Raw genomic sequence first — 16,711 nt, 5'->3', positions numbered from 1 at the left:
CCGTTCCAAGCCCTCCCATTTCTCCAAACAAAGGTTTCAGACCACAAGTGAGGTATCACCGCGCTCATAAAAAAGTGGGTAACAAACATTTGGGTCAAATTTTTGGAATTACCTCTTGAAAAAGTGAAAAAATTGATGCTAAAGCAACATTTTTGAGAAAAAAATGAAAATTTTCAATGTGACAACGTAACGTTATCAAAATCTGTGAAGTACTTGTGGATCCAAAATGCTCACTATACCCTTAGATAGAAGCCTTAAGGGGTCTAGTTTCCAAAATGGTGTCACTTGTGAGGGGTTTCTGCTGTTTAGGTACCTTAGCGGACATGTAAATGCAACATGGTGCCCGCAATCTATTTCAGCCAAATTTGCTTTCCAAAATTCAAATATTGCTCCTTCTGTTCCGAGCCCTCCCATTTGTCCAAACAAAGGTTTCTGACCACATGTGGGGTATTGGCGCGTTCATAAGAAAGTGGGTAACAAGTTTTGGGGTTCATTTTGTTGTGTTATTTCTTCTAAAAGTGAATAAATTTGGGGTAGAGCAACATTTTAGGTAAAATTTTATTTTTTGCTTTTTTCATTCCACTTTGCTTTAGTTCCTGTGAAGCACCTGAAGGGTTAATAAACTTCTTGGATATGGTTTTGAGTACTTTGAGGGGTGCTGTTTTGAGAATGGTGTCACTTTTAGGTATTTTCTGTCACTTAGGCCTCTCAAAGTCACTTCAAATGTGATGTGGTCCCTAAAAAAATGGTTTTGTGAATTTTGTTGAAAAAATGGGAAATTGCAGATGAACTTTGACCCCTTCTAACTTCCTAACCCCAAAACATTTTGTTTCAGAAATTGCGCTAATGTAAAGTAGACAAGTGGGAAATGTTATTTATTAACTGTTTTGTGTGACATAAACTCTCTGGGTTAAGGGCATAAAAATGAAAAGTTTGAAAATTGCAAAATTTTCATCAAATTTCCGATTTTTTCACAAATAAAAGCAAAAAATATCGTTCTAAATTTATAACTATCATGAAGTACAATATGTCACGAAAAAACAATGTCAGAATCACCGGGATCCGTTGAAGCGTTCCAGAGTTATGACCTCATAAAGTGACACTGGTCAGAATTGCAAAAAATGGCCTGGGCATTAAGGACAAAACTGGCTTCGTCCTTAAGGGGTTAGGCTACATTCACACTTCCATTGTTTTGCATCAGTCACAATCTGTCCCCTTGAGGATATACAATATCCTGCAAAATATTTTGCAGGAATCCGTTTTTTCCCCCATAGACTTGAATTAATGATGGATTGTGACTGATGGCTTTGCGTTACATCCGCCGCGCGACTGATGTAACGGAATGACTGACCGTCGGGTGATATGAACGCACAATGTAACGTATTTTGGAGCAGCAAAAAACACAATCCGCAGGATTCAGGCACAATCCGTCGAGCTGCAATGGATGTCTATGGTGCTGGATTCCGCCGTAATCCGTCATGGATTGGTGCTGGATTCCGTCATGCTCTACTGAGCATGCCCAGCATGTTTGGCACATTGGGCTGTCCCAAACACAAACTGATAACGACAGATCCGTCAAAAAACGGACACACAGCGGATGTAACGGACACGACGGATCAGTTTCTTCACAGGATTCTTGTGAACGGAATCTTGTGAAATAATACATCTGTTGCGTTAGTTGACATCTAAAAAACAACTGATCCATTGTTGCGTCGCAATGACGGACCTGACGGAAGTGTGAATGTAGCCTTACTGTTGGGGGTCCTCAGGGTTCAGCCCTAGTCCCCCTCATCTTCTGTCTGTACACTGCACCTATTGGACAAGTCCTCAGTAGATTCAGTCTTCAGTATGTGTGTTATACACAGTCTCCTGATATCACCCCTTACAGCGGACAATCACTGGTATTTTGTAGTATCTAACATCATGTCCTTCTTCACTCTAAAACTGAATCTGTGAAAAACTGAATCCCTCGTATTTCCTCCCTCTACATTTCTTCATAAAGCCAATATTGCCATTCCCGTGTGTGTCTCTACATTACTCCCCAGCACCACGCCCGCTATCTTGGGTTATATTTGCCTCAGATCTCTCCTTCACTCCCCACATCCGATCACTCGCTCGCTCATGTTATCTCCACCTCAAAAACTTCTCTAGAATTCAACCTTTTCTTACCTATGACTCTGCAAAACCTCTTACCGTCACTCTTACTCCTTGTAGCCTAGATTACTGCAATTCTTTACTAATCGTCTTCCTATCACTAAGCTCTCCCCCTCTCCTGCCATCCTGAATGCAGCAGCCAGGATCATTTTCCTCTCCAAGCGCTAAACTGATGCCTCCACCCTGTGCCAGTCATTGCACTGGTTACCCATCTGCTACTGAAGTGGTCTCCAACTTTTCTGACATTGATAGCCACATCAGCTGTGAGACAGGGTTGCGAGCCACATCCAGCTCCCGCCTCTCACAGTAGTGATGCCCAGAGCCCTTATTATCAGTATAATGACAGGGAAAGCTTCTCCACAGAAATCACACCGAGGCAGTATACCAAGATCCAGGGGTTCCCACAATACCCCCATTCAGATCTGCTTTTCTATATGGGGCTACTCACAAGTCGCCATCTGGAGACCTGATCTTCATAGCTGTTTGCTAGACCTGGGGTTTATGCACATGGCTGGAAGGCAGCCACAAGCCTAAAGCCTGCTTTACACCTTTCAATTCTGCGTACGATATCGTATGCGATGTGATCTGCCCCCATCGTATGTGCGACACGTTCAATTTGTTGACAGTGTCGCACAAACGATTAATTGCTGTCACACGTACTTACCCTCCAATACGACCTCGATGTGGGCGGCGAATGTCCACTTCCAGGAGTGTGAGGAACGTTCGGCGTCACAGCGACGTCACGCGGCAGCCGGCAAATAGAAGCTGAGGGGCGGAGATGAGCGGGACGTAAACATCCCGCCCACCTTCTTCCTTCCGCATTGTCGGCGGGAGCCACAGGACGCTGGTAAGATCTGTTCATCGTCCCCGGGGTGTCACACACTGCGATGTGTGCTACCTTGGGAACATTGAACAACCCGACGTGCAATTTTATGGAAATGAACGACGTGTATGCAATGAACGGTTTTACGTTCAATCGCACGTAGCTGTCACGCGCTACAACAACACTTAACGATGCGGATGTGCGTCACTTACGACGTGACCCCGCCGACACATCGTTAGATTTGTTGTAGCGTGTAAAGCCCGCTTTAGAGCCACATGTAGCTTCCAAGCCCTGTGCAACATAGTCCAATACAAACTTCTCCCTCATGCACAAATCCCTCCACAGTTCTGCACTGCCCTAAATCTACCAAGACTGTCCTCTTCAATTATCCAAACCTCGCACTCCTGTCTCAAAGACTTCTCTCCTGCTGCGTCATTTCTCTGGAACGCACTACCCAGAACAATTCACAATACCGACAGTTTTAAGTGTGCCCTAAAAATGCATTTCTTTAGAGTGGTCTATCACTTCACTTATATAACTAGTCACATTTTGCCCTTAGAAAATGTTCTTCTTTCTTCCAAATCTGGTCCCTTGTATCTATTTACACCCTCCGTGCATTAGTAGTCCTCTGTACTGTACATACTGGCTAGTGACCAGTTCCGAATCCACTATGTATTATATTGATGGCCGGACCAGACAATACAAGCCATTTACCATTCGGGTCTAGCTATTGCCTCGTAGATTGTAGCTGGCGAGCATGAACCTCGCTCCTCTTGGTATCTGGTGAATAGTGTTACTCTGTACTGTCTGATATTGTCTGTACAGGTCCGCTCTGAACTGTAAAGAGCTACGGATTATGTTGGCGTTTATAGAAATAAAAATGTATTATTTCTAAATGTTAGCTATAAAATGATGTATAATTGTGACTTTATACCTTTATGGGTTGGCACAAGTCCTTAGTTTAGGATTGGTGCAGTTTGTTCAGATTTGTGTTTCATTACAACCTTGTTTTTGTTTGTTTTTTAGATGGTGGTTAAAACGTTTATGGATATGGACCAGGATTCAGAGGATGAAAAACAGCAATATCTCCCTTTAGCCTTGCACCTTTCATCTGAATTCTTCCTCAGGAATCCAAATAAAGATGTCCGCCTCCTCGTGGCCTGCTGTTTGGCTGACATCTTCAGGATATATGCACCAGAGGCACCGTACACCTCACATGACAAATTAAAGGTAATGTCTCCTAAAGCTTCTGGCTCATTGTGGAAACTTAGGTTTAATTCAAAATGGCACAGAAGAGCAGGAACATCCCTTGGTATGCCATGAGGGCCACAATGGCTTTTCTACATTATCCCCATGTAAGGCTATGTGCGCACTAGAACGTGTCTTTTTCTTAAGAAAAAAAACGGACCCTCTGAAAGAATCCCGCACCCGCGGTAAAACTACATCCGCGTTTTTGTTGCGATTTGCCGCGAATTTTCCGCAAGTTGGTCCCCGTGGATTTTTACCATTATCTATGTCAAAAACCGCAGGTACCTACGGAAAAATGACATGCACATTAATTCCGCAGCTTAAAATCTGCGGGTATAAAAAAACGCAGTGTGCACACACAGCATTTTTTAAAACCCATAGGTTTTGCTGGGGAATTGACTGCAGCAATGTTAGACACATTTTCTGCAGCAAATCCACAGCAAAATCCGCTGTAATTCCGCGATGTGCGTACAGGGCCTAAAAGCGTCATTCCACCCTCAGACCACCCATAAACTAAAAACTCTAAATTCCCATGTATAGCAATTACTTGTTGGGGCAGAGTAAAAGACCCCTGATGTGATGTTTGCATTGTCATATGGGTATTGTATCATGCTGCTGGTGTGGTTTAGGGGGGCTGAGAGTTCACCCCCCTGTGGTTGGGGAGGGGGTTGAGAGTTCACCCCCCTGTGGTTGGGGAGGGGGTTGAGAGTTCACCCCCCTGTGGTTGGGGAGGGGGTTGAGAGTTCACCCCCCTGTGGTTGGGGAGGGGGTTGAGAGTTCACCCCCCTGTGGTTGGGGAGGGGGTTGAGAGTTCACCCCCCTGTGGTTGGGGGGGGCTGAGAGTTCACCCCCCCTGTGGTTGGGGAGGGGGTTGAGAGTTCATCCCCCCTGTGGTTGGGGAGGGGGTTGAGAGTTCATCCCCCTGTGGTTGGGGGAGGGGGCTGAGAGTTCACCCCCCCCCTGTGGTTGGGGGAGGGGGCTGAGAGTTCACCACCCCCCCCTGTGGTTGGGGGAGGGGGCTGAGAGTTCACCCCCCCCCCCTGTGGTTGGGGGAGGGGGCTGAGAGTTCACCCCCCCCCCCCTGTGGTTGGGGGAGGGGGCTGAGAGTTCACCCCCCCCCTGTGGTTGGGGGAGGGGGCTGAGAGTTCACCCCCCCCCCCTGTGGTTGGGGGAGGGGGCTGAGAGTTCACCCCCCCCCTGTGGTTGGGGGAGGGGGCTGAGAGTTCACCCCCCCCCTGTGGTTGGGGGAGGGGGCTGAGAGTTCACCCCCCCCCTGTGGTTGGGGGAGGGGGCTGAGAGTTCACCCCCCCCCCCCTGTGGTTGGGGGAGGGGGCTGAGAGTTCACCCCCCCCCCTGTGGTTGGGGGAGGGGGCTGAGAGTTCACCCCCCCCCCTGTGGTTGGGGGAGGGGGCTGAGAGTTCACACCCCCCCCCCTGTGGTTGGGGGAGGGGGCTGAGAGTTCACACACCCCCCCCCCCTGTGGTCGGGGGAGGGGGCTGAGTTCAGCAGTGCTCACCTCTGGGAGCTGCTTCTTTAAATTAAAAATGCATAGGGATAGGAGGTGCCGTACAGAGCGGTCGCACATATAGTAATGACTTATACTTATTCACATCACTCTCTGCTGAATTCATTTACGGGCGCTTCATTGTGCCGCCTCCGTAGATGAGTGCCGGCAATGCCCGGTAATGCAGAATTAGGTAAGGCCTTTGTACATGGAGACTTTTAATCATGCATCAGAGCTTTAGGCCGTTTTCGCACATCCGTGTTTCATGGAGCCAGATGTCTGGATGTGCCCGTGGGTTTCATGAGCTGAATTGAACAGCCTCATTGGCAGATATGATGCTGCCAAGTTCGTGTTTAGCAGTCTGTATTCAGACTATGATCTGCTAATGGGTGACACTGGCCTAAGGCTGGGGCCGCACAGAGACTCTGGTTACTCCACCAAAAAACACTGTGATTTGCTGTTGTGACACTGCTTTAAGCTGTGAAAACAAAAACCGCACCGCTGGGTCGGTTGTCACATGCAACTTACTTTGAGATCTGGAGGAAAAATTTGCTTGTGATCTGCAACCAGAGATTGTATTTTGTGACCCTTATTAGCATTTATTAATGTCATTATGGGACATCACAATTTCCCTTGTGCATGACCAGCGTTGCCATGTATTCCTAGCCTAACTATTGAGCTGCGGCTAAAAAACAAACTGGGCTGTACAAGACCCTGTGATGGATGCTGTTACCCGCCAGCACTAGAGGTGGTAGCACAAAGCACACCGCCATTAATGGTTTACATGAGATCTACCATTGTGGAAACGGTCTCCGGTTTCCATATAGTGTGATAGCCAGTGCATCTGTGGTCACCTCCTCGCTCTCCATGGGCAGTAGTGCGGACCCCATTACTTGGTGTTCCTTTAAACATTAATGGAAAAGCGGACTGATACATTGTGTAGGTGTATAAGGGGAAACTGTATAGCGAAGCTTCTGATTACACCACCAACAAAAAATGGGCAAAAGCTTTCTCTATATATTTTGTCTTACTGGGGATCTGAATTGTAAAGATGGGACACAGTCCACACTGTACAGCACATAGATGGCCTCCGGGGCAGCAGGCGGAGAATAGGGCACATGTGGCCATATTGTTCTAGAGATTTGTCAGCTTTGCAGAAAAAACTAATTTCGTGGAAAAAACCTGGACTTGCCTGAAGTGTAGTGTTGTCTCCTGTACACACAACGTTCATTAACCATTGGCGAGGGAGCAGTGATAATTCCAACTCCAGTACACACATATACAACCCCTGGCAAAAATTATGGACTCACCTGGCAGTAAGAATGTTCATTCAGTTTACATTTTTTTTTTTTTATTTTTTTTTTAAAAAAAATCAGATCCCAGAAATGGCACAAAACTAAAGTCATTTCAAATGTCAACTTTCTGGCTTTAAGAAACACTAAAAAAAATCATGAAAACATAATGAGCTAGCCAGTAACAGTCACTTTTCAAGACCAAACAGGGGGAAAAATTATGGAATCACTCAATTATGAGGTAAAAATAATGGAATCATCCTGTAAATTTTCATTCCTAAAACTAACATCTACATCAAATAAGATCTGCACGTTAGTCTGCATCTAAAAAGGAGTGATCACACCTTGGAGAGCTGTTGCACTAAGTGGACTTACATCAATCTTGGCTCCAACACGAGAGATGTCAATTGAAATAAAGGAGAGGATTATCAAACTCTTAAAAGAGGGTAAATCATTACGCAAAGTTGCAAAAGATGTTGGTTGTTCAGTCAGCTGTGTCTAAAATCTGGACCAAATACAAACAACATGGGAAGGCTGTTAAAGGCAAACATACTTGTAGACCAAGGAAGACATCAAAGCGTCAAGACAGGAAACTTAAAGCAAAAGGTCTCCAAAACAGTAAATGCACAACAAAACAAATGAAGGAATGGGAGGAAACTGGAGTCAATGTCTGTGATCGAACTGTAAGAAACCGCCCAAAGGAAATGGGATTTACATACAGAAAAGCTGAACAAAAGCCATTATTAACACCTAAACAGAAAAAAACAAGGTTACAATAGGCTAAGGAAAAGCAATCATGGACTGTGGATGACTGGATGAAAGTCAGTCAGTGATGAATCGTGAATCTGCATTGGGCAAGGTGATGATGCTGTAACTTTTATTTGGTGTCGTTCCAATGAGACTTATAAAGATGACTGCCTGAAGAGAGCATGTAAATTTCCACAGTCATTGATGATATGGGGCTGCATGTCAGGAAAAAGCACTGGGGAGATGGCTGTCATTACATCTTCAATAAATGCCCAAGTTTACATTGAAATTTTGGACACTTTTTTTTTTTTTTTTTTATACCATCAATTGAAAGGATGTTTGGGGATGATGAAATCCTTTATCAAGATAATGCATCCTGCCATAGAGCAAAAACTGTGAAAACATTCCTTGAAAGAAGACATAAGGTCAATGACCTGGCCTGCAAATAGTCCGGATCTCAATCCAATTGACAATCTTTGGTGGAAGTTGAAGAAAATGGTCCATGACAAGCTCCAACCTGCAAAGCTGATCTGGCAACAGCAATCAGAGAAAGTTGGAGCCAGATTGATGAAGAGTACTGTTTGTCACTCATTAAGTCCATGCCTAAGAGACTGCAAGCTGTTATAAAAGCCAGAGGTGGTGCAACAACATACTAGTGATGTATTGGAGGGTTCTTTTGCTTGCTTGTTTTTCATGATTCCATAATTTTTCCCCCTGTTTGGTCTTGTAAAGTAACGGTTACTGGCTAGAACATTGTTTTCATGATTTTTTTTTTTTTTTATTTTTGCGTTTCTTAAAGCCAGAAAGTTGCCATTTGAAATTTTTTTAGTTTCGTGCCATGTATCTGAACTGCTTTTTTCTTTATCGTTCCTATGGGAGACCCAGACCATGGGGTGTATAGCTACTGCCTCCGGAGGACACACAAAGTTACTACACTCAAAACGTGTAGCTCCTCCCTCCTAGCATATACACCCCCTGCTAGCCAGTCCTAGCCAGTTTTCAAGCTTTGTGTCAGGAGGATCACACACACACATGCATCCTTTTTTGATTTTTCATTTTTTCTAAAGATTTGGAAGAAAAGCGGGTCCACTGGACCCCCGGCATGTCCCTTCACACTCCCCTGGCGGCAGTGCTGTTAAGGTTGACTTCAGGGCAGAAATCCCTTCATGCCGCGCTCCTTCACCATCCCTTATGGGCTCTGGCTTGAAGTTAGAGCCAACACGGTTCTCACTGCCTTGCAGGAGACCGGCCTCCATCCGCAGCCCTTTGGCAGGACCCTGCTGGACGGAGCACTGGACCCCCACCCCACCAGGGATTGGACCCTGCGTCTCAAAGCTAAGTATAGAGACGTTGTTCAAGGGTCCTTCTACAATGTGGATTTATGAAGGGGACAGTGATTTATGTTGATAATGCTGCTTTTTACAGTTTTTCCGGCCGGTTTCTCAGTTTTTACTGAGTACCGCGCCGATGATGCCTGATTTTCGGCCGCGTGTATAACTCTAGGCCCCGGCTTCAGCCGCGGCCTAGTTTCGTTTTGTTCCCCTGCATGTTACTCATGCAAGGGGACACTGCAGCGCCGCCCGCCGGCCGCTCTGCACAGGGGACGACACTCCGTTTTAGGAGATGATTCCCTCCCCTGTACATGCCTTAGCCCTCCGATTCCCGCTCCTAGGTTAACCCCCGCCCCCCCCCCCCCTCACTCTGGCGCCATTTTCTCAGCGTTCTTAGTACGCTGATCGGCGCTGGCTGCTCTGCAGCAGAGGGAGTGGATATATGGCTGGGGGTCCAGGCTTGGAACCTGAGGGGGCACTCACAATAGCGGCCTGATAAGTCACAACCTCTGGCTGTGCACTTTTATACACGATCACGGCATTCTGAGGGGGTTAATTCTTTATTATAGAACTTCCTCAGCAGCATGTCTCACACTAGGAGCAAAGCTCCAAGGCTGTATACTACATGTTCTGCATGTAAACTCATATTGCCTGAACCGGCACGGACCCATACTGTAATGGTCCTTATGTGGTGCCTCTGCCTGGAGTCTCCCCAGGCTGACCTCTGTCTTGGGTATTCTAGACATTCTAGACATAGCCCCACACCTCTGCAGCATGTCTCACAGAGCGAGGCTGCAGGCTGTTTTTAGTATCCACTGCTGGTAGTCTTGTACGGCTGTACCGAGCTCATAACCACTGTGGCCCCTCAGCTTGGAGGCTCATTCATGGTCCCTCCAGCCGCTCCGGTCGATGGCTGACCCCTGGGGGAATCTTTTTTCCAGGGGTCGGCCTGTCCCGGCCTCTGCTGAGCATGCAGCCCCCTTCTCAGGGCGTTTTCTGCTCGCTCAGCAAAGCTCTCAGACCCCGTCCTCCTGACAGGGAGACGCAGGGTCCCCTGTCCTCCCCGTCCCGCAGCTCCGATTACGAGCTGACTCATTGGACGAGGAGGATGTCACGGACGCTACTTTAGGTACTTTGTTCCGTCCGTAGGTGACGCGGATGCGACTGATTGGATTGCGTCCACTATACTTGTATTGGACCTCCATCCGCCTGTATCAGGGGAGTATTCCCCGCTGGCAGTAAGGCATCAGTATACCTTTAACAAGACGAGGAGTGTGTTCCTTAACCACTCCAGTTTTCAGGCGTCCAAGCCCACAGCCTGTCCTGCAGATCCCACAACGGGGTTCTGCTGCCGGTCTCCCCCTCCCATCAGAGGTGGTCAAGGAGTGTACTCATTCGCCAAGGGTGGCCACTCCGGTGTCTAGACTTTCAGCCCGGATAGTTGTATCAGTGGCTGACGGCACCTCTATAAGGATCCCACGGTACATTAATTTTGTACTGGACCTCAATCCGCCGGAGTTACCTTATCTAGGTGAACACAACGTGTGTTCCTTAACCACTCCGGTTTTCAGGTCCCTGTGACCAGCCCAGGGTCCGCTCTGACAGTCGCTTCCCATGAAGCGTGATTCTGAGGACTGTGTTTCCCATGTCCACCAATAGTGGTCAAGAAGTGGGCTCATTCACCTCAGGTGGCTCTGCCCGGACCGTTATGTCAGTGGCTGATGGCTCCTCAGAGGAGATGCATTCCCTCACAGGGACCCTATGCCCAAAACGGTTGCCTGAACTTCCAGACTTCAGTCTTTTCATCCTCTGCCTAGGTCTGCCATGCTGGACACCGCACGGCGGTGTTCTTGGCTACTTTCCTCGCTGTCCGCAGGCTCCTGTGCCTTCGGAAATGGAGGGCAGATGCCTCTATAGAGGTTCCTTGCTGGGCTCCTCTTTGGTGGGACCAGTCTCTTCGGAACCGACTGGATGAAATTTAGGAAGCTCTTGGCGGGGTGAGTTCTTCCTTGCCACAAACCTAAACCAGGGAACCTGTCCAGGGCAGGAATCAGTTGAGGTTTCGGTGGTTTCCGTTCCTCCATCTGATCGTCCTCTAGCTCGGCCTAGGTTCATAGAACCAATTGGCTTGAAGCTGCGTCTTCAGAAGACCGCAGGAGATGCTGCCACTTAGTCAGCTCCCTCCGAGCTATCTAGCCACGCCACCCTCCTCCTAGTCGGTGGCAGGCTCTCTCCACTTGGCGACGTATGGTTCTAACACGTCTCCGTTCAGTGGGGGCGGGATTATATCTCCCATGGCTACAAGATGGAGTTCTGTCCACCCGCCAAACAGATTTTTTCTGTTACCTCCTCCCGGCTCCAAGGCCGCCGCCTTCTCATAAGCCGTGGCATTTCTTGCAGGCCAATGGAGTAATTGTACCGAATCCCGACTGGGAACGGTTCTGAGATTTTTGTTTAAATCTATTTCTAGTCCCCGAAGAGGGCGGTGCCTTCCGACCTGGATCTTTAGCTTTTCAAGCATGGTCAGGTGTGGCGTTTTCACATGGAGTCTCGGTCTTGTTCCGTGTGTTTTTTTCACCGGATCAATCAAGAACCCAAGGAGATTCCCGCGCAGCCTTCGGCATCAGAGATGCTTTTCTGCAACGGTCAATCGTAGTTTCACACCAGCGTTGACTGCGTTTTGCCATCAGAGTGGTCCAATTCGTGGCTCTTCCCTTGGGGTTGGCCACGGCCCCTCGAGTATTCTCATTGGGGCTGCTGTGATTAGGGTCCTGCACCCCTAGGGATTGACAGTGATCGTTTGCCCTAGACGGCCTTCTTCTCAGGCCTTCATCCAGTGCAGACTCTTAGCAGAGTACTTCGCTTACTCTCGCCACTCTAACCTATTCGGGTGGCTTGTCATTCTGTTCAAGTCCACTCTGACTTCGAACCAGAGGCTCTCAAGGGCGCAATTCGAGACTGTCGGCTCTTGTGAAGCCGCTCTTAGTCGATAAGTAGTCTCTCCGCTGGCGGTCGACGTCGTTCTATCAGACACCAAATACAGGTGCTGGTCAGACGGTGGCATCAATGGAAGCGATTCCTTGCCCAGTTTCTCCTGTGCCCTCTGAGACTGGATGTTGTCCGCTGTACACGCGAACTCCCTCCTTCCACGGGGTGGTGGCTTTGCCACTGACCTGGGGCTCGTTTTCAGGGGTGGTTTCGACCACTCTGTCTCAGGGACGCTCCTTCCTGGCCCCGTCCCAGGTAATTCTCACCAGGGTGCTGGTCTTTCCGCCTTGGGAGCATTATATCTCCACCGCGGAGCGCAGGGCGCTTGGACTCTGTCCGAATCAGCCCTCTAGATCAATGGGCTAGAAATCAGAGCTGTATTCTAGCTCTCTAAGCCTTCACCATTTGTTGGCGGCTAGGCACATTCGAGTTCAGTCGGATAACGTTACAGCGTTTTCCTACATCAATTTCCAGATTGGGACACTCAGCCGCCTGGCAATCTTGGCGCCTCAACATTCTTCACTGGACAAGGGACTCCTAGTCCACCGTATCCGCAGCCCACATCCTAGATGTCAAAACTGCGGGCAGATTATTTCAGCTGTCCAACCGTGGTCCACAATCCTCAGGTTTTGCGGTAGACACACTGGTTCATGTTTGATCCCAGCTTCGTCTCTACCTCTTGCCCAGAGCCCTGCACAAGATCAGGGAAGGGGGCCGTCGGGTCATTCTCTTACAGACTGACCCAGGCAGGCTTCGTATCCTGACCTGCTCTTTCTGTCCGTTGGATTGCCATGGCATCTTCCGGTCCGTCCAGACCTTTTCTCAGAAGGTCCGTTTTTTCCGTCAGAATTCTGGATTCTCGGATTGACGGCGTAGCTATTGAGTCCTGGATCTTGGCGACTTCTGGTATCCTTCCTGAAGTCATCTCCGCTATGACTCGAGCTCCAAGGTGTCCCTGGACCTTTTTAGCCTTGCCGACCCTCCTGTCCCTTCCACAGTCCGGTCTACAGCTAGGACTATCCCTCATTAAGGGACAGGTCTCCGTTCTGTCGGTATGTGCCAGCGGCGTATCGTCCGGCTGGCTCCGGTGCGCTCCTTTAAGGGCGCGTCTCACATCATTCCGCCTTTCCGGCGGTCTATGGAGCCCTGGGACCTTAATCCGGTCCTCCCGGTTCCCGGAAACCCCCCTTTGCGCTTCTTAGGGAGGTTTCTTTGTTTCATCTTTCACAGAAAGTAGTCTTTCTAGTGGCTATAATTTCCTGCCAGGGATTTCTGGCTGCACTCTCTCTGAGTCACCCCCTTTTTTGGTCTTTTGCATCAAGACAAGGTGGTCTCCGTCCGACTCCGGACTTTTTTCCCTAAGGTGGTTACTGCTTCCACCTTATCCGGGGCAATTTTCCTGCCTTCCTTTTGTCCGGCTCCTCTTCATCGCTTGAGGAAGCGTTGCATATCCTGGATCTGGTGCGGGCGCCCCGGATCTAGGTGTCTCGCACCGCCGTTATTAGGCGGTGCACCTCTCTCTAGTACTGACTGCTAGTCAGCATAGCGGTCTCTCTGCATCTAAGCCGACCCTTGTTCGTTAGCTTAGGTCGGCCATTTCCGAGGCCTACAAGTGTACTCAAGTGCCTTCCCCGCTGGGGATCAGAGCACATTTGATCAGACCTGTCGGTGCCTTTTCGGCTTTCAGGCTACGGCTCAGTAGGTCTGTCAGACGGCATCTCGAATTAGTCTGCATACTTTTTCGAAGCTCTATCCAAGGCATGCTCTTGCTTTGGCAGACGCGGGCTTCGGCAGACGCATCTTTCAGGTGTCTGTCGCCCATTTGTGAAGTTGGGTTTTCCTGCTTCTCAGTTGTCTGTTTATTCCCACCCATGGACTGCTTTGGGACGTCCCATGGTCTGGGTCTCCCATAGGAACGATAAAGAAAAAGAGAATTTTGTTTACTTACCGTAAATTCTTTTTCTTATAGTTCCGTCATGGGAGACCCAGCACCCTCCCTATTGCCTGTTGGCAGGTTTCTTGTTCCGTGTGTCTTCACCGGCTGTTGTTGTAGACAGAGGCTCCGGTTATTCCGGGTTTTACTCTAGCTCTACTTGTGGGTGGATGTCCTCCTTCAGCTTTTGCACTAAACTGGCTAGGACTGGCTAGCAGGGGGTGTATATGCTAGGAGGGAGGAGCTACACGTTTTGAGTGTAGTAACTTTGTGTGTGATCCGGAGGCAGTAGCTATACACCCCATGGTCTGGGTCTCCCATGACGGAACTATAAGAAAAAGAATTTACGGTAAGTAAACAAAATTCTCTTTTTTAAACAAAAGCAAACAACTGAATGAACATCCTCAGAGCCAGGTGAGTGCACAATTTTTCCTAGGGGTTGTAGCTCGGAGCTTCCTTTTGCTTTTTTCTTGTGTTTATTCCCCCGTGAGCTGATCCGACAGAGCTTTTCGTATGTACATATGCAAAAAGAAAAAACTCTGCTCACCCCTATGCATGAAGTCCCGGGAGGATTCAATTAGTTCCAGGCAGTATACGGAGAATTGGATGTCAGCAGTCCAAGGCGATCCACAAGGTTAGAAGAGATTAAATCCAGCAGCACATCCGGTGAATAAAATCATATTTTTATTTTATGCATTAAAACAGCAAAGAATAAAATAAATGAAGGGGGGCCAATACTTCGGCTGAACTCCAAGGGGTTGGAAGGATTGGCCCCCCTTCATTTAATTTATCCATTGCTATGTTTTAATGAAATAAAAATCTAATTTTATTCCCCAGACGTGCTGCTGGATTAAATCTTTTGTTTCGTATTTACAGTATATCACAAGTGAGTACACCCCTCACATTTTTGTAAATATTTTAGTACATATTTTCATGGCACACCACTGCTGATACAATGTGCAGTAGTCAGTGTATAGCTTGTATAACAGGGTAAATTTGGTGTCTTCTAAATAACTCAGCACACCGCCATTAATGTCTAAACCGCTGGCAAGAAAAGTGAGTACACAACATATGTGAGAATGGCCACATTGGGCCCAAAGTGTCAGTATTTTGTGCAAGGTAGAAAAAAGAGGAGCATACAAAAGGGTGCACAACCCACGTGGTGCCTAAACAGTCAATATTATAAATAAGAGGGAAAGTGGCAGTCAATATAGATCAATGTATATTATATTGTTTTATATCTACAATACAATTGTTACATTTAGGGTAAAATCCCATATTAGTGAAAGTTCGAAATTAATCATCTAAGTTAAATTCACTGACAATATCCCTCAAGGCCAATATAATGGTCAATACTTCAGTCCATGCTTCCCCACAAAGAGAGGTGTATAGACAGATTAGACAACATTGTAAAGGCTTACCAATAGCAGGCGCCCACCCACCCGGTGTGTGCGGTGTAACAATTGTATTGTGGATATAAAACAATATAGTATACATTGATCTATATTGACTGCCAATTTCCCTTTTATTATAATATTAAGGTTTTATGCACCACTGGGGTTGTGCACCCTTTTGTATGCTCATTTTTTTTTCTCTACCTCACACCTAATTAATAAAGCATTATAATGAGTGAAGATGATGATTGATGGTGTTTTTGGTTTTTTTTTGTTCGTGTTTTATTATTATTAATTATTATAGCGCCATTTATTCCATGGCGCTTTTACAGTGAAAGAGGGTATATGTACAACAATCATTAACAGTACAAGACAGACTGGTATAGGAGGAGAGAGGACTCTGCCCGCGAGGGCTCACAGTCTGCAGGGAATGGGTGATGGTACAATAGGTGAGGACAGAGCTGGTTGCGCAGTGGTGTGCTGGACTGAGGGCTTTTTTAGGTTGTAGGCTTGTTGGAAGAGATGGGTGTTGAGGTTCCTCTTTATGCGATTTGTCTTGTGCCCTTACACATCCCACACCTTTCCTCAGATGGATTAATAACATCACAATTAACATGGTGGTGTGATTGTTAAAAAGTATTTACTCAATAGGGTTTAGGTCTGGAGACGCTTGGCCAGCCCAGCTCCTTTACCCTCAGTCTCCTTAGTAAGGCAGTGGTCGTCTTGGAAGCGTGTTTGTAGTCCTTATTATGTTGGAATGCAAAGGCAGGGAATCACGCTCCCCTTCAGTATGGTATGTCACAGTACGTATTGTCATTCATGGCCCCATCGCTGAACTGTAGCTCCCCACAGCTGGCAGCACTAATGCAGCCACAAACCATGACAATCCCACCACCATGCTTAACTGTAGGTAAGACACACATGTTTGTACTCCTCACCTGGTTAACGTCACATACACTTGACACCAACTGAACCAAATAAGTTTTTCTTGTGCTCATCAGACCACAAGACATGATTCCAGTAATCTGTCCTTAGTCTGAGTGTCTTCAGCAAACTATGTGCAGGCTTTCTTTTGCATCATCTTTAGACAAGGCTTCCTTCTGGGATGACAGCCATGCAGACCAATTTGATGCAGTGTATGGCGTATGGTCTGAGCACTGACACTGTCCCCCACCCCTGTAACCTCTGCAGCAATGCTGGCAGCACTCATACGTCTAATTTGAAAAGACAACCTCTGGATAGGACATTGAGCACATGTACTCCTTTGATCATGGCGACGCCTGTTCTGAGTGGACCC

General features: G+C 47.5%; 1 protein-coding gene across 3 annotated transcripts in view; it reads left to right on the top strand.

Moving 5' to 3' along the window:
- PDS5A (PDS5 cohesin associated factor A) overlaps positions 1-16,711 on the top strand; it is a 239,055-nt gene that overhangs the window by 41,552 nt on the left and 180,792 nt on the right. For all 3 annotated transcript variants that reach the window (XM_075346978.1, XM_075346977.1, XM_075346976.1), the window contains exon 3: positions 4,004-4,207. In XM_075346978.1, coding sequence (XP_075203093.1) covers positions 4,004-4,207 — 204 coding nt within the window. The remainder of the gene's footprint in view (positions 1-4,003; positions 4,208-16,711) is intronic.

Source organism: Anomaloglossus baeobatrachus, chromosome 1, assembly GCF_048569485.1.
Source record: "Anomaloglossus baeobatrachus isolate aAnoBae1 chromosome 1, aAnoBae1.hap1, whole genome shotgun sequence".
Classification (NCBI taxonomy): Eukaryota; Metazoa; Chordata; class Amphibia; order Anura; family Aromobatidae; genus Anomaloglossus; species Anomaloglossus baeobatrachus.
The sequence above is the reverse complement of the archived record's forward strand: the minus strand, read 5'-3'. Positions and strand labels throughout refer to the sequence as shown.